Genomic DNA, 23,729 nt, shown 5'->3' on the forward strand with positions numbered 1-23,729 from the left:
CACTGAGTGAGGCCAGGGATGGAACCCGCAACCTCATGGTCCTAGCCAGATTCGTTTCCACTGCGCCACAACGGGAGCTCCCTTACGTTTTTAACATGGTGATTCTTACTGCTAATTTATTTACAGTATTAATTTGAGGATTACTTGAAGTAATAACGTGAAAGTATATTGAAAAATGGAACATCTCATGCGGCACTGTTATAAAAAAATTAAACCTCAGTCACTGTGATCTTATTTATTTCACACTTGTCTCTTTTTAAGCTGAAAAATAGTTGACTTACAATGTTGTGTTACTTTTAGGTGTACAGCAAGGTGATTCAGTTATACATACATATTCTTTTTGGGATTCTTTTCCCATATAAATTATTAGAAAATATTGACTATATACAGCAGGGCCTTGTTTATCTATTTTATATGTAGCAGTGTGTATCTGTTAATTCCAAACTCCTAATTTATCTCTCCCCTCCCTTTCACTTTGGTGACCATGTTTTCTATGTCTGTGGGTCTATTTCTGTTTTGTGTATAAGTTCATTTCTATCATATTTCTTTTTCTTTTGAAGGCGCTGTACGTGGCCCTACAGATGAGGATGAAAGCGACCCGAGGCCAGCGGGCCCAGAGGATGCGCAGCCGCACAACAACCCTGGGCATGTGCCCCTTGTACCGGCTCCTGGCCAATCGCTGGCCCCGGAGGCCAGCTTCTGGCCTCGCCCATCTCCCTGCCCCTGCGCCCAATGACGCCCCGCCCCATGCTCCGCCCCGCTCCGCCCCATGCTCCGTCTCGCCCCGCCCGGCGTCAAGTCCATCGCCTTGCCCCGCCCCATCGCCCCGCCCCATCCCCCTCCTAGGCACTGTTCGTCGCCCCGCCCCTTCCCCTCCCCGCACCCCGCTCTACCGCGTTACGCCCGCCCCGCCCCACGCTCTGCCCATTGCTCCGCCCAGCCCCACGTGCGTGCCGCGAACCGGACGCGCGCCGAGCGGAGGGTCTGTCTGCTGGGAAGTTTGGGAGGCATTGGGGCGCCGTTGAGGCGCAGGTTCGGGCGCGGGTCCGTGCGGGCGAGCACAGAGATCCCGCCGCCTGCTCTCTCGCCGTGGGACCCGGCGCCCCGAGCCCGGCGGTAGGTGGGACCCGGCCGCCCAAGCCGTGTCTACGGCCTGCGTCCGCCCGGTGCAGGTGTTGCTGCTTTTCTTGGACCTCTTCTCGGCCCTGCTGCTGCAGCCTAGTGTGGGCGCATACGTTTACTGTTGGAAGCTCCGTGTGCTGCAAATTATACATATATGCTGCAACATTACGGTGACCTGAGGCCTGTGTATTAAATCACCGGGGCCTTTCCCTTCCTAGTTTACTGATGTAGTTTAAAGTTTAAGGTGGAAAACTTTAATATGCAAACAGCTATTGAGGACATTGTGGTAATAATGAATTTAACATGGAGGGCAAGAATTTTAGATGTTCATTGATAGCTTTGAAGTTAAAAATCAGTCAGTGGAGGAAATATTTTGCTCCCAGCGGTGGGCTGCAGCTACGGTCTCACGTGTTGGACAGTTCTCTGTCATTTAAGTGTTTTCTATGTAAATATTTATATTATAAAAGAGCAGTTCTTGACCAAGAACATAATGTCGGCTCTTCTTTTTACTTTGTGGTTCTCTGCCTCCTTCTTTACGTTGGAGTTGCTCAAGGTCCTTCCTTCTCTGCTTGCCCTCTAGGATGAGATAGTAAGTGGACAGAATGAAAGATTATTCAGCTACAGAACACGTTTTCTGTTTTATTTCAGCTAAAGGCACTCTGATTTGGGGGAGCAAGCCAATTTAGAGCCTTCATACCGGCTCATCTACAGGTTGCATTTTTTAAAAGGTGAGAAAATGACTCTGATAACCTCTTAATTCCAGGTTCTGGAGACTTCTTTCTTTTTTGGCTGCTGCAAGCGATAGCTTGCTGGGGGATCTGAGGTCCCTGGGCTGCAGGGGTTAGAGCATCAAGTCCTAACTGCTAGACATGAGGGAACACCCTTCCTTTTTTATTTAAATATAAGAAAAGTGTATTTAAATCTAAAAGTAAGCCCTTCCTATAGAACATTGTTAGCTTATAGAGTCTTCTCTGTGCATATGTTGGTGTTTCTTCATTAAAAAAAAAAGGGCCAAACCTTCTTAACATGAAATTTACCATTTTAAAGTGTACAGTTCAGTGGCATTCAGTGCATTCACATTGTTCTGCAGCCTGCACCACCATTTGCAGAACTTTTTCCTCTTTCCAAACTGAAACTCCATATCCATTAAATAATAATTCTGGAGTTCCCGTCATGGCTCAGGGGAAATGAATCTAACTAGTATCCATGAGGATGCAGATTCCATCCCTGGGCTTGCTCAGTGGGTTAAGGATTTGGCATTGCCCTGAGCTGTGATATAGGTCGCAGACATGGCTTGGATCCCATGTTGCTGTGGCTGTGGTGTAGGCCGGCAGCTACAGCTCCAATTGGACCCCTAGCCTAGGAACTTCAGTATGTGGTGGGTGAGGCCCTAAAAAGCAAAATAATAATAATAATAATAATAACAATAATAATAATTCTGCCTCTCAACCCCTCAACCCCCCAGGCCTAGGTGTCCATAGTCCTACTTCTGTATCTATGGATTTGCTATCCTAGGTCTCTCATATATGTGGAATTGTATAGTGTTTGTCCTTCTGTGTCTGGCTTATTTAGCATAATGTCCACGTTCATCCAAACTCTAGTCTGTGTCAGAATTTCATTACTTTACATTTAAAACATTTTTAAAAATTGTGGTCAACTATGCTTAAAACTTCACATCTTGCCAATTTTTAAAATACCGTATTTTTTTTTGTCTTTTTGTCTCTTTTTAGGGCCGCACCCGCAGAATATGGAGGTTCCCAGGCTAGGGGTCTAATTGGAGCTGTTGCTGCTGGCCTACACCACAACCACAGCAACGTGGGATCCAAGCTGCATTTGTGACCTACAATACAAAAAATACTATTTTTTAAGAGCAGTTTTAGGTTCACAGCAAAACAGCATGAATTTCAAAGATTTCCCACATAACCCTTGGACCCACAGAGCACAGCGCCCCCCCCCCCCCATCAACATCCTCCACCAGGCGATGTTACACTTGATGACCCTGTGTTGATGCATAATAATCACCCAAAGTCCATAGTTTATATTTTAGGTGCACTCCTGGTGTTTATGTTTGGGGCAGGGGTTCTAACCCTGTGTAATGATGCTCTCCACTCGTCATAGTATCATACAGAGTATTTTCACTGCCCTCAAAACCTCCTGTGCTCCTCCTGGTCATCCGACCCCTCTTCCCCAACCTCTAACAACCACTCATCTTTTTACCTTTTCCAGAATATAGAATTCATAACATTAAAAAAGGTTCACAGTATTTAGCCTTTCAGACTGGCTTCTTTCACTAATACTATGCATTTAAGTTTCTTCTCATGTCTCTTCATGGCTTGATAGCGCATTTCCTTTTAGTGCTAAGTAATATTCCACTGTCAGGAGGACCTACAGTTTATCCATTCACCTACCAAAGGACATCTTGGTTGCTTTCACGTTTTGGCAATTATGAATCAAGCTGCTATAAACATCTGTGTGCAGGTTTTTTTTTAAATTCATTGACAGCGTATAGTTGATTTACAATGTGTTAATTTCTGCTGTACAGCAAAATGACTCAGTTATATATATTCTTTTGCATTATGGTTTATCACAGGGTTGTGTGCAGGTTTTTGGGTAGATGTAAATTTTCAGCTCCTTTGGGTAAATGCCAAGGAACCGTACTGCTGGATTGTATGGAAGGAGTGTGTAGTTTTGCAAGAAGCCTCCAAACTGTCTTCCAAAATAACTGCCCCATTTTGCATTCCCACCAGCCACGTATGAGAGTTCCTGTTGCTTCACATCCTCACCTGCCTTTGGTGGTGGTAGTGTCTGGATTTTGGTTCTTCTAACAGGTGTGCAGATTATCTTGTTTTAATTTCCGTTTTCCTGATGACAATGATGTGGACCATCCTGTCATGCACTTCTTTGCTGATATACTTGTTTGATGAGGTGTCTGTTAAGGGCTTTGGCTCATTTTCAATTGAATTTTAATTCTTAAATTAGAATTTTTTCCCCAGAGATGTTGAGGTATAATCAATGAATAAAGTTGTATATATTGGAGTTTCTGTTGTGGCGCAGCAGAAACAAATCCAACTAGGAACCATGAGGTTGTGGGTTTGATCCCTGGCCTCGCTCAGTGGGTTAAGGATCTGGAGTTGCCATGAGCTGTGGTGTGGATCAAAGACGCAGCTCACATCTGGCGTTGCTGTGGCCGTGGTATAGACTAGCAGCTGCAGCTCTGATTGGACCCCTAGCCTGGGGACCTCCATATGCTGTGGGTGTGGCCCTAAAAAGCAAAAAAAAAAAAAAAGAATTGTATATTGAAAATGTGTAAGATGATGCTTTGATATACATGTACATTGTGACATGGTTACAAGTAAGCTAATTAACATATCTTTTTTTTTTTTTTGTCTTTTTGCCATTTCTTGGGCCGCTCCAGTGGCATATGGAGGTTCCAGGCTAGGGGTCGAATCGGAGCTGTAGCCACCGGCCTACGCCAGAGCCACAGCAATGCAAGATCCGAGCCGCGTCTGCAACCTACACCACAGCTCACAGCAACGCCGGATCGTTAACCCACTGAGCAAGGGCAGGGACCGAACCCGCAACCTCATGGTTCCTAGTCGGATTCATTAACCACTGTGCCACGACGGGAACTCCTAATTAACATATCTTGCTTCACATAGTTACGAAGTTACCTTTTATGTGATGAGGACACCCTAAGACCTGCTGCCTTGCTTTTGTCCATTTTTTAATCAGGTTGTTTGTTTTCTTAGCTTTTTTTCCCCTCCTTACTGAGTTTTAAGAGTTCTTTGCATATGTCGGATACCAGTCCTTTATTAGCTGTGTCTTATGCAGATATTTTTCTTTTCTTTGGAACCCTCTTACCCATTTCTAAGTGTGTGTTTCAGTGATGTTGAGCATATTCATGCTGTTGTGCAGCCAGTCTCTAGACCTTTTCCATCTTGCAAAGCAGAAACTGTCCCCTTAAAGAAGCAGCTGTCTGTTCTCCCTCCCCCAGCCCCTGGCAACCACCGGTGCCCTTTCTGTCTCTATGAACCTGACTACTGTTGCTTATTTCACTGAGCATAATGTCCTCAAGGTTTATCCATGCATGGCCTGGGGCAGCTTCTTTCCTATTTTAAGGGCTGAATAATAGCCCATTGCCCTCAGGTGTTTCCATCATATTTTGTTTACCCTTTGTTCATCCATCAATGGACACTTGGTTGCCTCCCCCTTTTGGCTGTTGTGAATCGTGCTGCTGTGGACTTGGGTGTTGCAGATAACGTCTTTGAGGTCCTGCTTTCAGTATGTTTGGGTACGTTTGGGTATGTACCCAAAAGTGGGATTGCAGGATCATGTCGTAGTTCTGATTTTAATTTTGGGGGAACCACTGTACTCTTTCCCACCATGGCTTCACCAGTTTACATTCCTACCAACCGTGCACCAGGGTTCCCATTTTTCTACATCCTCACCAATACTTGTTATTTTCTGTGTTTTGATAATGATTATCCTGTCCGTTTTGAGTGACTTGCCTGAGGTGACACCCTGGGAGGTGACAGCCCAGCTGGGGTTTAGGGTAGAATGTAGGGGCTCCAGGCATTTCAGTGTCCTTCCCTTTAGAGGAAAACGTCGTCTCCCCAGAGGCTCAGGGAAGGTTGTCATCACTTCCTCTGACCAGAGGGCTGCTGGGCTTCTCTTTTTCCAGGTCCCACTGGGGCTGGCGAGCAGGTGCTTCTGGGCACCTGTTTGCTAGGCTCCTGACTGATCAGGGGAACAAGAACACTTCTGTCCCTTTTCCTGTGGCATATGGAAGGTCCCAGGCCAGGGATCGAATCTGAGCTGCATCTGTGCCCTATGCAGCTGTGGCAACGCTGGCTCCTTAACCCCCTGCACCAGGCCAGGGATCAAACCCACATTTCCATAGTAACCAGAGCTGCTGTGGTTGGATTCCTAACCCACTGTGCCACAGCAGGAACTCTCTGTTGAGCATTTGAAGACAGATAATGGCTGAAAGAGTGATGCTGTGTACGTTTGTAATTCTAAAATGCTCAGGAAGGTAAGACTAAGCCATTAAGTCCACACACATTGAGCACCTACTGTTTGTGGGCACGAGAGGGGAGCATGGAGAGAATGGGGCTTGGTTCCTGTCCAGGGAGTGGGGAGAGAGCCCAGTGCCATGAGAACTGTGGGTGTGGCCGGTACACACAGTTCAGAGAAAGGGAGCACGACCTTTGCCCTGCCTTGCCTCCACTGTGTGCACTGCAGCCTGGTGTTTTCTGCTCTGTTTAAATCTGTTTAAATGTTTAAATTAAATCCTATTAATTCTTAATGTTTTAAAATTAAATTTTATATTTTCTTTGAAGTGTTTTATTTTTAAAAATTTGGGTCACAAACCACTAAAGTGATTTCATAAACCAGTGATGGGTCTCTTCTAGCTTTTTGAAAATTTCCAGGATGGTAGACATTGCTGAGCTGTTGTGTGGTGGTGTGGTCTGTGGTGTCAGGATAAGAAGTGTGTGTGATAGAAATTGCATGCTGGGGTTCAGGCAGGGGCTCACCAGGGCCTCTTCCCTGCAGATGGGCCAGGACGGTCCTAGAAGCATATCCGCCTTCTGATCCCAGGCTTTGAGCTGCGGGAGCCTGTGTGGCTTTCCTGCTGGGTTAATACTTGATAAGCTTCATAAACTTGCAGATTGAACTCGGAGAGTGAAAACAAGAATGATTTATTACTTTTGTTTCTGAGCCCAAACCTGCCAACGTAAAGGAAAGCTTTTAACATGGACAGAATTATTCATCATTAATCACAAGAAGGCAACACACAGAAGAGTGTTTGTTTATCACAACCTCTCACTTCCTTGTTTTGCGGGTGACGGTCTCTTCTGGGCCCGGGCTGTTCTGAGAAGGGACCAGTCTTGGGAAGGACCCACTTTCTCGTTGGTCACAGTGAGAGCCTGGATGTGGAGGGACAGTGGCACTTGGTGGTTCAGGCTGTGTGGTTGGGGGATCTTAAGACACTGGCCTATTTATTGTGATTGAGATGAAATTGAAGGTTTGCTTTCAGTGAGGGAAGGGTCTGGGGGCTTCGGGAGTGGAGTGTTAGGCAGCTCAACGCGATGAATGAGTGGAGGGTCCGTGTCAGCCCGGGTCACAGGCCTCCTTCTGGGATCCCGATCCCCTGGGTTCCACTGACCAAGGCTGCAAGGTTGACACTAATCTCGTCCTGGCAAACCTGTCTTCCACGGGTGAAATAAAACCCATATCTGTGGCAGGATGAGAAAACCTTAGACATAAAATATTTCTCTGCCTGTTCGGGCCTCCTGCTTTCCTTTAGTTGTAGTCATGTGTCTGCATTAACCAGATCTCCTTTGGGCATCACCTTCTTTCTTGATCTTTTAAGTGACCCCCGACCCACTCTCGCTTTGAGGGCACGGGTCTGCTGTGTAGATTGTGAATAACACTTCATTTGACACATAGTCTTTGTCTCAGAAATGAAAGGCTTTCTCCTAGGTTGGCTTCATTTCTTTCTTAGATGGACTTGGTTTGGTTGTCCATTGACAATGAAAGACTTATTTTTTAAAAAAAAGACACTTTGGGAGTTCCCGTCGTGGCTCAGTGGTTAATGAATCTGACTAGGAACCATGAGGTTGCGGGTTTGATCCCTGGCCTTGCTCAGTGGGTTAAGGATCCAGTGTTGCTGTCGTGTAGGTTGTAGATGCGGCTCAGATCTGGCGTTGCTGTGGCTCTGGCGTAGGCCAGCTGCTACAGCTCCGATTTGACCCCTAGCCTGGGAATCTCCATATGCCGCGGGAGCGGCCCAAGAAATGGCAAAAAGACAAAAAATAAAATAAAGGCACTTTGTGGACTTTTCTGTTGCCCTCCCTGCGTCAGTGGAGGCGGGTGCTGCAACCTGGGAAGGGTAGGGGGCTCGTGGGAGGTTGTCGAGATGCAGCGTCTCTGCCGGTGACCCAGGTAAAGGATGAGGTACCGAGAGGACCAGGGCTCTGGTCACCCCCCAAGGCTTTGGGTCCTGCTATTCCATCAGCTGCAGGGCAGGGACTGGCTGCCTGTGGTCTTGGGCCCTGAGATTGGCGCCCGGCCTGGCCCCCCGACCCTTGCTAGGCAATTGAGACAGTGCTGGGGACACGACTTGGGTGGGTTATATAAAGTAGGCTCTGGAAGGAGAAGAAAAGTATTTCCAAGACTTCAGCAAAAAGGCTTCTGTTTGAGGATTTGGTGTCAAGTTCTCAGATATGGTCTTCACTCTGATGAGGAGTTCTGTTTTTTTTAAATGATTGCACGATACCAGATTCACATGGTGTTAGGGTTTTCTCAAGAAACAGTGTAACAGTAACCACACCTGCTGCTGCCCCCCATCCCGAGTCCTCTGGCCAGTGGCTCCTTGTAGGGCATTTTCCATTTCTTTATGGAAGGGAGGACTGGACACCTGAGGGGAGGGCCAGGCTCCGTGACCTCTGGGCTGTGTGCCCTGGGCCCTTATCTAAGCTGACTGCCAGGCAGTGGGGGCACTGGGGGAGCTGGTCCCCCCTCTTCTGGGTCCATTTTTGTCCCACCCTTCCTGGCTGCAGGCTGCCCACCTCCCCCCTGCTCCATTTTGGTCCCAGGGCGGGGAGGGCGGTTTAACTTGTACTTCAGGTTTTCCAATGGGAAACTGGAACCTGGAGAGTGAAGGCTCCACACAGCCCCAGGGTGGGGCTCCCATCCCTCCCAGTCCTGTGGGCGGAGGACCATCAGGTTCTACAAGTTTCAGCTGCTGCCTGGCCTTCCCTTTCAGGACTTTAGGGGGTTCAAGGCCCTGTGAGAGGCATCGGGAGCTGGGATCAGATGGTTGCTTTTGATAGATTTGCATGAACCCAAGCTGAGGGGCCTGGACGGTGCACGCATTGGTTATTTCCAGAGTCCCGCTTCCTGCTGTATCAGCAAGAGCAGAATCTGCCATTTGTCCACATCTGAGGTTTATGACGGGGACGTGGCCCCTCCTCCTCGTGTGTGTTCAAGGAAGCGCTGCCCCACAGGGTGGAGTCACACCTGGGGTGACTGCCATCCTCAAGTGTCTTCCTGCCGCCAGTGTTAGCACCACTGTGCGCTCTCCCCAGTGGCCCCTGGTGGGAGAGAAAGTCTGTGGACCACGGATGGTCCAGTCTCAGCAAGAACCAGTGAGGGGACGGCTAGGCAGTGGTGAAGGTGTGGCTTTCCTGTGACCCCAGCTGATGCACGGCTACTTGTGACCTCTCTGTCTGAAGGGACGTATTTAAAATGTAGCGCTTGTGTTCTGCCCCCTCTTCACTGAAGTCTTGGTGTGGATGCTGCCTTTCTTGGCAGACAGAGGGCTTGAGAGTGGGATGCATCTTCTGTCATTTCCTCTTTTCTGGAAAGCTGTGTGTGGAAGTGAGCGTTTGTGTAGCCTGACCACTGTCAGCACAGTTTCAGCAATTTCTGGTGTTTTTAATTCTGTGCTTACGTTTGTTTGTTTTTGTCTCTTTAGGGCTGTACCCACTGTATGTGGAGGTTCCCAGGCTAGGGGTGTAATTGGAGCTGTGCCTACACCACAGCCACAGCAACGCAGGATCCGAGCCACATCTGCGACCTATACCACAGCTCATGGCAACGCCGGATCCTTAACTCACTGAGCAAGGCCAGGATCGAACCCGTGACCTCATGGTTCCTAGTTGGATTTGTTTCTCCTATACTACGACAGGAACTCAAGTCTATGCTTATGTTTTAAACTTGATCATGGCCCCTGGTTATCTGCAGGTGAGGTTTCACGTGGTTGCTTCTTGTGAACCCACTTTGAGATCAGTTGGGCCTCACAGGTGCAGGTGTGAGAATTCTGAGAGCTGGACTTGGTAGAGGTTATTTGGGGCCCCACAGGAGTGACAGTCCCCGTCCCCTCAGCTGTCAGCCACCGGGGACTCCCAGACTCTTCCTAGGAAGTGGTCTCCCCAGAGGACTTATGTGCCTACTGGCTTGGGGCGGCCCAGGGCTGGGGTCTCCTCTGCCCCGCCCATGCTCCGTTTGCAGATTCTTGAGGAAGCTTGAGCAGGATGCCACCTCTCGGCCCTTCATCAGTCTGCTCCTCAGATGTGTCAGATGCCTTCTCCGTAGGATGCAAAGTCACTTATAATTTAGACACACCCGTAAACACTTGGAAGGTTCCCAGGCAGAAGTTACTGCACAGAGCTGCCGTATAAAGGAAGGCCGTTCAGGGTTTGAGGCAAATGTGCAGCGGAAGCCGTATTTCTGGGGACACGTGTCATCCCAGTGCCTGGCTCTCCTGGAGCCAGTGAGGTGCTGAATTCACACTCAGGCAGCTCTGTCCAGGGGCTTATCTTATGGCCTGTTGATTTTTAAGGAGAGTGGTGAATGCTTTGCTAGCCAGGCGGCAGTGACTATTAATGGCTGACGTTCCTGTTGGGTCCCCTCCCTCACAAACACCCTCCCCCAGACTCCCAGGTAGTGATAAAATTTCATAGTCCCAGTGGGAAGATGATTCTGGTAGCCCTAGTCTGGCACATGGGGTTGTAGAGTCTGCCCAGGAAACCACTACTTTCCCTCGGTACTTGATACGACAGGTGTCCTTTGTGGAAGTACAGGTACCGGGCAGCTCCTTTCCACTGGGGAGCTGGTGGATCAATCACGTAACCCAGGTTCCGAAGAGGGGTCATCATGGTGGCTTCTGGACACAGGTAACCTGCCCTGTCCCTTTCCCCCCGCAGGCCGTGGCCCAGACCCAGCAGTGGCGGCACCCGCTGGGCGCCTGGAGCTTGGTGAGGCGAGGTCTCTGCAGATCTGGCTCTTGGCACTGGGCCCCTGGCAGAGGCATGGCTGCCAGGCTGGACCCCCGCAGGCAGCATCTCCCGCTGCTGAAGAGGAGGGGAGTCCTGCTGCTGAAACTCACGGCCGTGACCTTAGCGGTGCTTCTGTTCTGTGAATTCCTCGTCTACTACTTAGTAATCTTTCGCTGTAACTGGCCTGAGGTGAAACCTCCCACGGACTCAGACGGTGGCCAGGGGACCCCTGAGCCTGTGCTCAGGGCCATGTTTTTGGCCGACACCCACCTGCTCGGGGCCTTGCGAGGCCACTGGCTGGACAAGTTACGGAGGTAGGGGTGGAAGTTGGGTTCTGCAGGTCTGTGGGCAGAAGGGGGTGTCCGTGAGGTCCCTCACGGCCTCAGGGACCAATTCATTCTTTCCATTCACCTTACTATTCCTCGGCGGGTGTGGCCTGAGCCTCCTGACTGTGAGGGATTCCCATGGAAGGCCAGGTACCTAGGTGCGGTCTGCCCCTCCCCCCAGGCAGGGTCTGGGGGTGCCCCTTGCTCCTCTAGAGTGAGTGAGCCCCTGGTCTGCCCCTCTGGGCGCCCGGGGAGCAGAGCAGATTTGCGGCCGTGCCCCCTTGGACACTCTGGACCTGCTCAGTGTGCTGTTCCTCCTGGGAAGGCTTTGAACAGGTTATTTCATCTGCGCTGAAGTACCCATAACAGAAGTCACCACCTTGGCCACTTGCAACTACAAGTTGGGGCACCAAGTCCACTCCCGTTGTGTAGCTGCCACCCTCACCCCCAGGACATGTTCATCTTCCCCAACTGAGATGTGTCTCATCCAACACCAACTCTCCTCCCCCTCCCCAGCCCCTGGCCCAACTGCTCTGTCCGCATGAACCTGACTGCTGTGTTCCCCACACAAGTGGGGTCCCATGGTATTATCCTTTTGTGCTCCACTGAGCAGGTTCCCTCTGGTCTGTCCATGTGGGAGCAGGAGACAGTGTTTCCTTCCTTTTGAAGGCCGAGTTTTCCTCCACCGTCTGCATGGGCCACGTTGTGTTTATCCATCCTCTGCTCATGGATAGTGCGATGCTTTGGCCTTTGGTCTTTGTGAGTGACGCCCACCAAAAGGCGATTGATGGGGGCTTTCAGCCCTGGTGATCCTGTCCTCCAACCCCTTTTTGTCCCCTGGCTTCATTTGTGCCTCCCTCAACAGTCTTTCTTCCTGTGGCCAGAGCATCAATGTGCTCGGGGAGTGGGGTGGAGGTGTGTGACATCCCAGGGGCTGGTGAGGGAGGCAGGACATAACGGGGGGCTGCTGTACCTTCTTACTCAGACTTTAAACCCAAGGAGGCGTGAGACAGAGAAGGGCCAGGGTGAGGGCTGGGTTCTCTGTTTGGGTCTAGCCCAGGGCGCCTCACCTATGACCAGTCCTGCAGGCAGCCCTCCTGCTGTTTCCATACGATTCTTCTCCAGTCACAACAGACTGCTGAGAAGTGCATCTGCGAGGCGTCCTGAGTGAAGTGGTGGCCACGCAGAGGTCTACGTGGGCCTCAGTCTCCTCTGGCCAAAAATTGCCTTCATGTCTCGATGTCTTCTGCCCCAGAATGTCATGCCCCCTTTTGTGGGGCAGAGGCAGCTGGGAGCCTTTAGAGGAAAGGGCTAGGATGCTCAGGACAGTGACAAGTCAGCTTGGCCGGGGGATGCAGTAGACTGGGCAAGCACTGCCAGATCTGACACCTGCTGTGTGTGGTTTTGTACAGCTCCAGCCGTGCCCCTGACACCCTTAGGTCATATCCCTTGGCGGTCCTGTGAAAGCAGGTCTCCATTCACCAGCAGAGCAGCCAGGAATTAAAGGCACGGGCAGCGTTCTGGAGGCACCGGCTGGCTGCTAGGGGCGCAGGCCCGTTAGGCTCGGGACCTGGGCCTCTGGGATGCTGTCTTCCTCTGGATGGTTGCTTGTGTGTCTGGAGTCCACAGGACTTGCCTCCCCTGGGACTCCAGGTGCTGCCACCTCTGTGTGTCTGGTGGTGTCGCACATCTTGGAAGCTACGTTACACCTCCCAGGCCCCTGGACCCTTGTGAGGAGGACAGCTTCGGATGCAGTGTGGGGCTGATCTGTGGGTACCACCTGGGGCCTCAGCCTCTGCAGGGTGTGTCCCCCCCTTGGTGAAGCAGACAGGGACTCTGACTCTTCCAGGCAAGGGGGGGCAGGCATGGAAAGAGAGGGGACCTTTTAGTTCACTTTGTAAGTGGTCCATGACCAGTGTGGCCCCACCCAAGACACAGACTGATCCTATTTCTTCTTGGCTTCAAGGGAGTGGCAGATGGAGAGAGCCTTCCAGACGGCGCTGTGGCTGCTGCAGCCGGAGGTGGCCTTCATTCTGGGGGACGTCTTTGATGAAGGGAAGTGGAGCTCCCCCCAGGTGGGACCCTGCGACCTGTGCACCCTCATCCTGTGGTGAGGTCCAGCACAGGAAGCCATGGGATCTGAGAAGCCATTCCCCTGTGGTTGGAAGTGCCAGTGTTAGAAGCATATAATCTGGGAGCTCCCTGGTGGCACAGTGGGTTCAGGACCCAGTGGTGATTGTCACTGCTGTGGTGTGGGTTTGATCCCTGGTCTGGAAATTTCTGCCTGTGGTAGGCACAGCCAAAAAAAGTACAGTCTGTCTTGAAGATCTTAGGCTCTGTGTCAATGCCAGCCCTGGGTTAGGAGGGCTAATCTTACATTTATCAGTGTAGGAGATGCATGGATTAGCCACACACCCCTTCCCAGGACCCTTTCGGAAGAGGGAAGGTAGGCAAGAGGGATGTTCCCTCAGCTGTCCTTGGATTACAGAATACCTGTGGAAGTGTGGTCTGAGTTTGTGCCTCAAGGTTGCTTTCCTTCTGAGGGAGGTTGGGAGGGAGCTGGGGGCTTGGCGGGGCTTCCTCAGCCCTCAGGGCCCGAGTCCAGCTGATGTGAACCTTTCCACAAACCCAGGGAGAGGCTGTCCTGGCCTTGGTGTCAGAATGCTTTGCTTATTGCATTTCTGAGATTAATAATAATAACAGAAGAAAGATGTTCTCGCTGCTTAGTTAAAGATGTTCAATCACTAATGGTTTTGTAAGATATTTTAAAAAATTCATTGAAGTTTCCCAGGACAATTCAAAATCTGTACAAAGAAAGTCTTGGTCTGGATGTGATAGAAACCTACTTTTCCTAGGGCTGCAGTGTTTGCTGTAATCTAGTCCGTAAGTAATTATAAGGTGATTGGAAATGCTGTTTGTCAGAAGCAACCAGTTATGAAATGAGGTTGGATATAGATATTGCTTTTGCAAATTAAGGTGAACGTTTTATGTTTTTCTAGTTTTATGTTATTCTAACTTTATTTGTTCATTTTTATAAATGTTTTGAAGGAATGTCTAGCAAGCATATTTCCTTAGCTGGCACAAATTTAAAACTCTCAGGATAAAGTTGACCACTATTCAGCTAAGTATTTCCTTAGCTGGCACAAATTTAAAACTCTCAGGATAAAGTTGACCACTATTCAGCTAAGTATTGTCCAACCTGGAGTGTTGTCCAGTTTGTGTTTTTAGGCTTAACAAAAACGAGAATTAAATGAACATCGTTCTCAGGCTTTAACAGTTAAACCGGGGAGTTCCCATCGTGGCACAGTAGTTAACGAATCCGACTAGGAACCACGAGGTTGCGGGTTCGATCCCTAACCTTGCTCAGTGGGTTAATGATCTGGCATTGCCGTGAGCTGTGGTGTAGGTTGCAGACGCGGCTCGGATCCCCTGTTGCTGTGGCTCTGGCATCGGCTGGCAGCTACAGCTCTGATTAGACCCCTAGCCTGGGAAACCTCCCATATGCAGTGGGAGCGGCCCAAGAAATGGCAAAAAGACAAAAAAACCAAAAAGCAAAACAAAAAAACAACAGTTAAACCTAAAGTCAGAAAGGTCAAGAAGTTTGTTGGATTTTGTTTTTCTGTCTGCCACATCTCGTCGGTCCCCACCCCACTGTCCTGCCACAGTGAGCTGACCCTGATGGCCCTGGTCCTTGGCCTGGTGGAGATGTGTTGCACCTGATGCTTCTTCAGGGCCTGTCCTTAGGACAAGCCCAGATCCAAAGGGAATCCCAGCCTGGGGTACCTGCCTGGTGTCAGGAGAGCCGGAAACGGGTCCCTGAAGCAGGAGTTGTGGGGAGTGCCAGTTTGTGTTTGAAGATGGGGGAGATACCCTATGTCATTAACATCTGACATAAAATTAAATCATTAAAATGCTAAGTTAGTCTTGGGAAGAGAAGTTAGAACATAGAATTGGGAATTCCGCATCTTGGCTTAAGGAACATCTGACCTGGACAGTGAGTGACCTCACCTCACCACGGGGCAGAGGTTGCCGGGTCTCAGCGATGGCGCTTCTTCCTGCAGGCCTGGGCGGACGACGTGGCCCGGTTCCGGAGGATGTTCCGACACCCGCCCCATGTGCAGCTAAGGGCAGTCGCTGGCAACCACGACGTCAGCTTCCACTACGAGTGAGTGGCCGGCACAGCTGGTGTACAGCTGCTGCCTTTCGGTGGCTTCGTGCCGTAAGGTTGCAGGTGTGACCTTGCGACAGCACACCAGGAGTCACACTGCAGCAAGGACTCCGAGAGGGCGGGTCCCTTCTTGTTCTGCACATAGTGTGCCCTCCAACAAATGATTTGTATGTCTTTGAGTGATTCTAATGTGAGACTAACAGCCTTTACTTAAATTTTCTTGGAGTTCCCGTCGTGGCGCTGTGGATAACGAATCCAACTAGGAACCATGAGGTTTCGGGTTCAATCCCTGGCCTTGCTCAGTGGGTTAAGGATCTGGTGTTGCCGTGAGCTGTGGTGTAGGTCACAGACATGGCTTGGATCCTGCATTGCTATGGCGCTGGTGTAGGCTGGTGGCTACAGCTCTGATTTGACCCCTAGCCTGGGAACCTCCATATGCCGCAGGAGTGGCCCAAGAAATAGCAAAAAAAAAAAAAAAAAAAAAAAGACCAAAAAAATAAAAATAAATTTTCTTCAGGAATCAGAAAATAGGACGATTTGGGCTTTAGCTGCTGATGGGCATATAATGCTTATGAGGTGCCAGCCTGTTACAGGCACGGTGCTTCTGTATATCAGCTCTGTTACTGTTTTGTTTTACCCATTATTTTTGTTTTACCCCTGTTATTCTGCCCGTTGTTCTGTGAGGAAGCCCAGCCCCCGCTGAGTCAGTGGTGGGGCTGGTGGGGCTTGGAACTGACGAGGCTGGTCGGACACTCAGATCCTAGAAGTTACCTTGTGTGTTTGTGGTAATTCTTAAGAATTCCTGTTCTGAAAAATGTTTCTTTTTACAATTGACCATAGGATGAACACATACAAAATAAAACGATTTGAGAGAGTTTTCAACCCAGAAAGGCTGTTTTCTTGGAAAGGAATTAAGTGAGTATTACTTGTGAATCCTTGCGAAGACCTCTAGTCCTTGGAAGCTGAGTTTCTCGGAGGTGACAGATCTGCTCTGTCCAGCCTGGTTTGCACACCATGGTCACATCCCAGTCACCACCGTGGTTTCCCTGATGACTCTGCCCAGCCACTGGGGGGTCTTGTTCTTTCCGTCTGCACTGCCTCTGGGTGATGGGAATTTCCACAGCCCACTTTGCAAAGGGGTCCTTCCTTGTCTTGTAAAGGCTGGTCCTGTGCGTATGGGTCCTGGTTCCCAGGGTTTGGTGGCGAGCATGCTGACCATCTTTGGGTCGGTGCGTGTGTGCATGCGTCCCCCCCACCTCCCCACCCCCCAACTGCCCTGATGCTAGATCAGCATCCTGACCCTTTGGTCTGACTGTGGTCACCTGCTCCCTGGGGCCTCAGCCCCCTTCTGCTTGTGTATGTCTGCAGACCTGGGGGGGGAGGGGAAAGCTGGGGGAGGGCATGTCCCCGTCCTGCCCATGTTCTTCCCAAGGGTCTAGAACTCCGCCCACTGTCCAGCCTGGCCAGTGAGATAATGGGTGCCACCCCAGAACCCTGAGCTGGGTGGGGCAGGGCCCTCCAGCATCTTCCTTTTGTGACTCATGATGGGGACACTGTATGGGTTTTTCTCCCATGGTCAGATTTTAAGGAACCCTCAATGCCATGGTCACATTCCAGGTCACTTGCTTAATTAGTTCCTTATCTCTAAGTTCTTTAAACATCAGGCACCTCCTCACAGCCCAGGTGCCGCTTGTGTAGGCAGTAGCAGGACCTTTATTGCGTGTCCTTGAAGAGTGACTGAGGTGAAGGGGCTGCAGGAGAACTGCAGCTGATTCTGTCGTTAACCCAGTTTGGGCTCATCCAGCCCAGTTAGCGCTGCCAGCACTGCCAGCACTGCCATGCCCTTGGTTTCAGGCTGTGTCCTGTGGTGTTGGGTGACATGGTCCCCACATGGAGCCAGGCCTGTGGGAGGGCCCTTAGCTCCCAGTCTTACAGCTGGACCAGGGACACAAGGTCAGATCTGAGCATGGTGGTCACCTGGGACCTGTCATGAACTCAGGGTGGACTGTCCTTGGCCGTGTCGTGGACTCGATGCCCAGAAGTACTGTTTTGTTCTTAGTGTCATCTACGCCTGCAGACATGGCGTTGCTGAGTGGAGATGTGCTGTGCAAGGAGGTCCCCTTCTGGGTGTGTAGCTTCTGTGTCCTGGAAACACTGTCGTGAGTGGACAGTGCGGGCGGCCCGGGGACTGATCTCCTGCCTTCTCCTCAGTTTCGTGATGGTCAACAGCATGGCCCTGGAAGGGGACGGCTGCGCCATGTGCTCTGGGGAAGAGGCTGAGCTCCTGGAAATCTCTCGCCGCCTCAACTGCTCTCGGGAGGTAGGGCCCCCCTGCCCCTGCCGCCCCTGGCCGGCCCCAGTCTCCCGCGTCCCTCCCCACCGGCCAGTGTCCAGAGATTGAGGGGTTCTCGGGTTAAGGGACTGACCTCTGACCAGCAGGAGCGTCGCCCCCGCGGGTGTGCAGACGGGCAGCTGCCGCCGGCCTCGGCCCCGGTCCTTCTACAGGTGAGCGGCCCCACCCGCAGCTGCCAGCAGCGCCGGGGCTCCTGGTCCCCTGACTCTTCTCTGGTTCCGGACAGCACTTCCCGCTTTACCGGAGAAGCGACACCAACTGCTCCGGGGAGGACGCCGCGCCCCCCAGTGAGAAGGACATCCCCTTCAGGGAGCGGTACGATGTGCTGTCCCGGGAGGCCTCGCAGAAGGTTCGTCGTGAGGGGTCCGGGGCGGGGTGGGGTGGCGTCTAGGTGGTCATTTCATGCCCCCGACCCTCGTCAGGGGCATGCCCTCTGCTCCTGTATATCTAGGGCATGATTCTTTCTCAGCTGGTCTTTGTTGTTTCCCAACTTATGTGTCCTTGGGAAGCCAAAGAGACTTAGATTTTTAGAGACTTCATTAGAATGTGCTTTCTTATGTGCGTGTATATAAATATATCTCTGTATTTGTAATATAAACAAATATTTATGTGGTGTATATAATATATAAAATATATCTATAAAGTAAATATATATTTATAAAAAGCAAGTATAGCTGAAAAATATGAAATCTGAGTAGAGGCGGAGCTCACTTCTGATGGAGTCTATGAGCAGACCAAAGGATTTAAAGGGCAGGGGCAGCGGGGCAGGGCCTTCCAGTGGGATGTAGGCCTGGCCGCACCCTCACTGCCCCTGTGTTGTGCAGCTGCTGTGGTGGTTCCGGCCGCGCCTGGTCCTGAGTGGCCACACGCACAGCGCCTGTGAGGTCCTGCACGGGGCCAGCATCCTCGAGGTCAGCGTGCCATCTTTCAGTTGGAGAAACAGAAACAACCCCAGTTTCATCATGGTACGTGAACATTTATTTTCATCTCAAAGCTTTCATAACGTAATGAAATCGACACACTAATCAACTAGGTAACTGCTGCAACCTGTGAAAATACACAGACACCGTAAGCATACTCGCCCCACAAGCACACCCAGCATGAACACCCCCCTGGGGACAGTTGCGGGGGGTACCCCACAGCCCTTTATCCTGTAGTGCCTTTGGTTTTCTAAGGAAACAGGGTCATTTTTCCTTCATCAGCTGCAGTCACTCATCTTATTTTCCACACACGCCATGTGCTCTGGCAGAAAAACACGACAGCTCCTGCACTTGGGTCAGGGTGTTAGTTAGTGATGACCTGATGTTTCAGCTCCTTTCTTTGACCACCCCCCCCCCAAGTCCAGCATCTAAGTCACAATACTTTTTGTGTCAGGTGCTTCATAAAGAGATGGGGAAAACCTCCTGTTTTCAAATCCACAGTAAACAAACATTCCCCAGTCATTCATTCCATACAACAAAAATGTCTGCCAAAAAAGAGCCCTCCGAGATGCCCCCACCGCATGCATTTCTAGGTAACACATTATTTCGGCATCAAGTGGCATGAAAAATAGCTCTGTCCTGCTACTTCCCCTATATCCACTGATCTTAAGTCCCCAGGATCCTCGGAACCCTCTCCTCTTGCCCCCGTGTTGTAGAGGCACCTCCTGCGCCAGGGGCTGGCCTGAGGGGGAGGTCAGCTCCCAGACCATCTGCACTCAGCACCCTGGGACACAGCACTTGGGGGCAGAGGGGTGGCCGGCTCTGCCCCTGGCCTCAAGGGAGCTGCCACTGCAGCTAATGGTCTGGCTCCTTCTGCAGGGCAGCCTGACGCCCACGGAGTACGCCCTCACCAAGTGCTACCTGCCCTGTGAGGACACAGTGCTGATCACATACTGTGTGGCGGTGGGGACCCTCGTGCTCCTCACCCTCCTCCATGTGGGGCTCCTGGCCTCTCCCTTGCATTTTGGTCGGAACCTGCTCAGGAAGTTTAAGACTACGTGAGCAGCAGGGGCTTGCTGCACTTCGTGATGGAGCCAAAGGAATTGGACCTGGGCTGTACCCATGGAGGGGAGACCTCAGGAGTGCGAGTGGGGACCACTCAGGGTCCTGCAGAGCCAGTGGCTGATGTGTTGTTCTCGTGCCGTAGCAACGCAACCTGTCCTGTACAATGAGCCTGTCTTTTATCACATACACGTGCGGTCAGCGACTGAGTGTACAGCATGTGACAGCTGTGAGCATGTCACTTCATGCGCTGACAGCCCTCCTTCCCTGCAGCCCAGCCAGAAACACTGATTTGCTTCTGTCCTCCTGTGAGTGCTTCTCAGAGCCTATGTTGTATAAATATGTATACTAAAAATAAAACTACAGATGCTATGAGCAGAAATATATTGTTCTCAGAGACTTGTAGTTCTCACTAAATTAATGGAATCGGCGTTTAGGTAAATATAATTTTCCCTCTAGCCGACCAAGCTGTTAAATGTGAATTGAATGTCAGTGATCAAAAGAAACTTGAGAAATGGACCAGGAAGAGGCTTTTGGTATTTTAAAATAAACATGCCTTGGCAATTTTAAGCCAGATAAAATTTACTCTTTTTGTGTTTGTTTCTAAGCGTCTGGCTCTTCATTAACTAGGAATTTTAGTCACAGGAGAACTGGATATAACAATATCCAACTTCATTTTTGTGTGTGTGTGTGTATGTGGGGCTGTATCTCTTTGGATTTTCTTCATGTCGTGTTTTACTTGAAAATGCAGTGGAAACTCAAAATCATTTCCACTTTGTATGTCTCACTCAGTTCAATTGAGTGTTTTATGAAATAGTCAAGGATGAGAGGAATAGGAATTGGGTGCTAATGATATTAAGAATGTGATGATGCATGGTCTGTGACGTCATCCTGTATTTGATGGGAGAGTAGTCTGTAAATGTGGACGAGTTGATTAATCAGTATTAGAAGGGCTGACTTACAAACTTTAAAATATGAAAGACTAAAAGACTAGATTAATGAAGTAATAACGCAGGCTGGGCTGCCCTGCTCTGCATTTGCGTTGAAATACAACGTTGGACATCTTAACAGATCTTCTCTGACCTGAGAAAACCACCCTCAAGGCTGGGACAGAATGTGAACAGCTTTCTAAGGTCTCACGCTGGAGCAGAGCCTGATGGGTGAGGCTGCATTTGCAAATCTTTCAAGTTTGACAAACAGCCATGTAATTCTGACTTCGTATTTCAAATAAAGGTTTTGTATTGTTTCTTCTTCAAAAGGTGAATAGGATTCTATTCTTTGATTCTCCAAGGCCAGACACAAGCCTTTTCAAACCCTTGTGTTTTTCTTGCTGTTTGTTTACAATGGGACCTGTTATCAAGTAAGTGGTTCGAAAACTTTGACTGAGGGAAAGGGTGACCTTGTAAAAGTCTTTGAATAGCAAAATAATTGAGAAATATGTTGTCTGGACAGAAAAAACATCCTGAAAGAAGCTTGGGATGTGGGTATGGCATTTTGTGAGGTGTGGATGCTTAATGTGTATAATTTACGTTTATATAAATGTGTGTGTATATATAGTTATCAAGGAGTTTTGTAAAAAGTACCAACCTGATAAAATAGCCCAAACCCTGCCCCACACCATCATTCCTCCTCGAGCTGGCGGCAGGTAACGGCGGTCAGGTGGTCAGCACAGGACATTCTTTTTACAGGGACAGCCAGAGGCAAGGCACAAAGATCTACAGGGTTTCTCTTGAGTAGTTATACAAAATAATAGTACATCTTGTGGTCTGTACAGTATAATAAACCAGCCGTAAAACAACAACAAAAAGAACCTGTGGTGGAGGCTGCTGCCCGAGCAGAGCAGGTCCAGGGAGTCATGAGACGGGGTGTACTTGGGGGCGCATGTGGGCTTCTGCCTAAATGTGGGAGGTCAGGGGGGCTGGGTTCAAGGGCCTGAGGCTGGCCGCCCTGCAACTAGGGCTGGACGGGGTTCTGTCCCCTCTGGGGCTTGGGGTCGACTCAGAGTCGGGGGCCAGCCGGCTCAGAAAGGTGGCCACCTGTTTGCCCGCAGCCTCTCGTGTCACCCACATGCCCCCACATCAGACGTGAGTGTGTCCCTATCTGCCCTGTGCTCAGGAGTCAGAGGGGCCCCGCTCCAGGGTCATCCGAGGGAGGACGGGTGGTCTGTGGCCACAGACAGGGTGGGAGGCGGGAGTCAGAGATGCAGCCCAAACCCGAGGGGACAGAGGCGGCCGGCCACGCGGCTGGGATGGGACTCACTGCTTCCTGCCGCGGCGGGGGGAGCGGGCGGGCCTCACAGGAGCTCGTACTGCTTGAGGTGCATGCGCTGGATGATGTCCCTGCAGTCGTTGAAGACGCGGCGGATGTTCTCCGTGTCCACCGCGCAGGTGAAGTGCGGGTAGCAGTAGTGCTTGCCGTCGCCCGTGGCCGTGCTGATCCTCTGCAGAGACAGGGCTGCCCATGAGCTCCGGAGGGACTGGGAAGCTGCCCCTGTAAGTGCTGGACACTGGGGGCCGTGGGGACAGGACATGGGTCCAGGCTGCCACCAAGAGTGAGGGTCGGGGGGAGCTTTCCACTTTCCAGAAATGCAGGTCTAACTGCACCTTCTGACGGAACACGCTGCCTCCTCGGCCTGGGGGATGGGTCCCAAGGCACAACCCTGCCACCATCAGAGACCAGAGGTCTGCACATCGTGGGGTGGTGGTGGGTTCACCTGTCTGTCTAGGGGAGCACCTGGATCAGTTCCCCGTCAGACCACCCAATTTGTGCACTTGGTTAATAACTTCTGATTCTCATTAGGACAGCATTTTGTGGAGCACTTTCTGTGTGTTCTCAGACTTCAGGGATGCACCTCCAAAGAGAGCCCCAACGAGTACAGACACCCGGGAGGAGCTTCTCAGTCAGCTCCGCAGGGGCTCTGGGCCATGCTTCCCTCACCCAGCCTGTCCCGGAGACTCCGCTGCTCAGAACCCCTTTGGGGCCTTTGTTTCTTGTCTTTGTGACTTTATCAACACAGGTCTCAAGAAGCAGCCCTAGGGGCCTGGGGGGCAGGTGAGGGTCTGAGGCCCTGGAAATGCTGGGCAGCCCTCCCCGTGGCCCCGGTGGTCTTGTGCCCTGTGCCACGTGCTGTTGGGTCTCTCTGCGAGTGAGTCCGTCAGTGTGTTCTGGCGTTTGCTCATTTTAAGGTAATCAAGCTCACGGCCAGCTCCACCGTACACAGTATTCCATAGAAAAAAATAAAGCACATGTGGCAGAATTTGACCATTTGGCCCATCTGGGTGAAGAGTGTGTGGAAGTCATCTGTGCAATTCTTTCACTTTTTACGTAAGTGTGAAATCATCTCAGAGTAAAACGTTTTTTCAAAAAGGGAGTGTCTGAACGTAAGCAAGTCCATTTCCACGTTCACCTTGACCTGAGGAAGAACCACACCCAGCACAGGAGCTGATGTTTCAGACTCTGCTCAAGGACTCTTTCCTTTTTGGAAAACACCACATGCACAGGGCCTGGCCATCTCAGTGCTGCCCTGGGGTCCGTCCACTGCGGGGAGAGAGTCCTGCCTGTTCCTGCAGGGAAGCTGTGTGACCTGAGGTCAGAAGCTGACCTCTCAGAGCCTGCCAGTTCGGCTGTGAGATGAGGATATGGCACCTGCTCGTATCTCTCATCTTTAGGGGATTAAATGAGGTGGTGAGAGGGTGCACATCTGCAGCCTGCAAAGAACACTGTAACCCTGACGTGGCAGGGAAACAATGGGCACTGAAGCTGCTCACCAAGAACAGGTCCCGGATGAAGAATTTGGCTCTCGTGACTTTGGGATCCTCTCCTGCATCTGGTGTTGCTGCAGAAGATCAAAGGGAATTTTATGTGAGTGACGTGAAGCAGACAGAGCATGATGGAAACGTGAGAGGCCTGATAGCAGTGGACAGCCCTGTGACATGTTGGCCAGGCTTGAGGCTCAAATGTGACCGCTGTCTCTCTTCTCTCAGGGCATTTTTTGTT

The 23,729-nt window shown here is 50.8% G+C and overlaps 2 protein-coding genes across 9 annotated transcripts in view; one reads left to right on the forward strand and one right to left on the reverse strand.

Annotated features, from left to right (window-relative positions):
* Positions 1 to 919: 919 nt before the first annotated feature.
* MPPE1 (metallophosphoesterase 1) lies at positions 920 to 20,991 on the forward strand. 7 transcript variants are annotated; one of them, XM_047793672.1, is made up of 12 exons: positions 920 to 1,116; positions 1,771 to 1,850; positions 3,870 to 3,950; positions 10,833 to 11,218; positions 13,197 to 13,305; positions 15,292 to 15,395; positions 16,239 to 16,313; positions 17,610 to 17,718; positions 17,835 to 17,903; positions 17,978 to 18,100; positions 18,576 to 18,716; positions 19,551 to 20,115. In XM_047793672.1, exons 4-12 carry the CDS (start codon positions 10,938 to 10,940, stop codon positions 19,731 to 19,733), a joined length of 1,194 nt encoding a protein of 397 aa, XP_047649628.1. In that variant the 5' UTR covers positions 920 to 1,116; positions 1,771 to 1,850; positions 3,870 to 3,950; positions 10,833 to 10,937; the 3' UTR covers positions 19,734 to 20,115. The 7 variants fall into 7 exon arrangements, with proteins under 7 accessions (XP_047649628.1, XP_047649633.1, XP_047649631.1 ...); XM_047793677.1 differs by lacking the exons at positions 3,870 to 3,950; positions 19,551 to 20,115 and adding an exon at positions 20,805 to 20,991; XM_047793675.1 differs by lacking the exon at positions 3,870 to 3,950 and having other exon boundaries at positions 17,838 to 17,903; positions 19,551 to 20,309.
* GNAL (G protein subunit alpha L) overlaps positions 20,302 to 23,729 on the reverse strand; it is an 85,116-nt gene continuing 81,688 nt past the window's right edge. For both annotated transcript variants that reach the window (XM_047793669.1, XM_047793670.1), the window contains exons 11-12: positions 23,501 to 23,568; positions 20,302 to 22,173 (exon numbers count right to left, since the gene is read on the reverse strand). In XM_047793669.1, coding sequence (XP_047649625.1) covers positions 22,027 to 22,173; positions 23,501 to 23,568 — 215 coding nt within the window. In that variant the 3' untranslated portion in view covers positions 20,302 to 22,026. The remainder of the gene's footprint in view (positions 22,174 to 23,500; positions 23,569 to 23,729) is intronic.

This window comes from Phacochoerus africanus, chromosome 8, assembly GCF_016906955.1.
Source record: "Phacochoerus africanus isolate WHEZ1 chromosome 8, ROS_Pafr_v1, whole genome shotgun sequence".
Classification (NCBI taxonomy): Eukaryota; Metazoa; Chordata; class Mammalia; order Artiodactyla; family Suidae; genus Phacochoerus; species Phacochoerus africanus.

Coding starts and splice junctions, on each gene's coding strand:
- MPPE1 (XM_047793672.1), top strand. CDS start 10,938: ATGGCTGCCAGGCTGGACCCCCGCAGGCAGCATCTCCCGCTGCTGAAG. Junction 17,719..17,834: donor GCCTCAACTGCTCTCGGGAG/GTAGGGCCCCCC, acceptor ACCTCTGACCAG/CAGGAGCGTCGCCCCCGCGG. Junction 18,717..19,550: donor ACAACCCCAGTTTCATCATG/GTACGTGAACAT, acceptor CTCCTTCTGCAG/GGCAGCCTGACGCCCACGGA.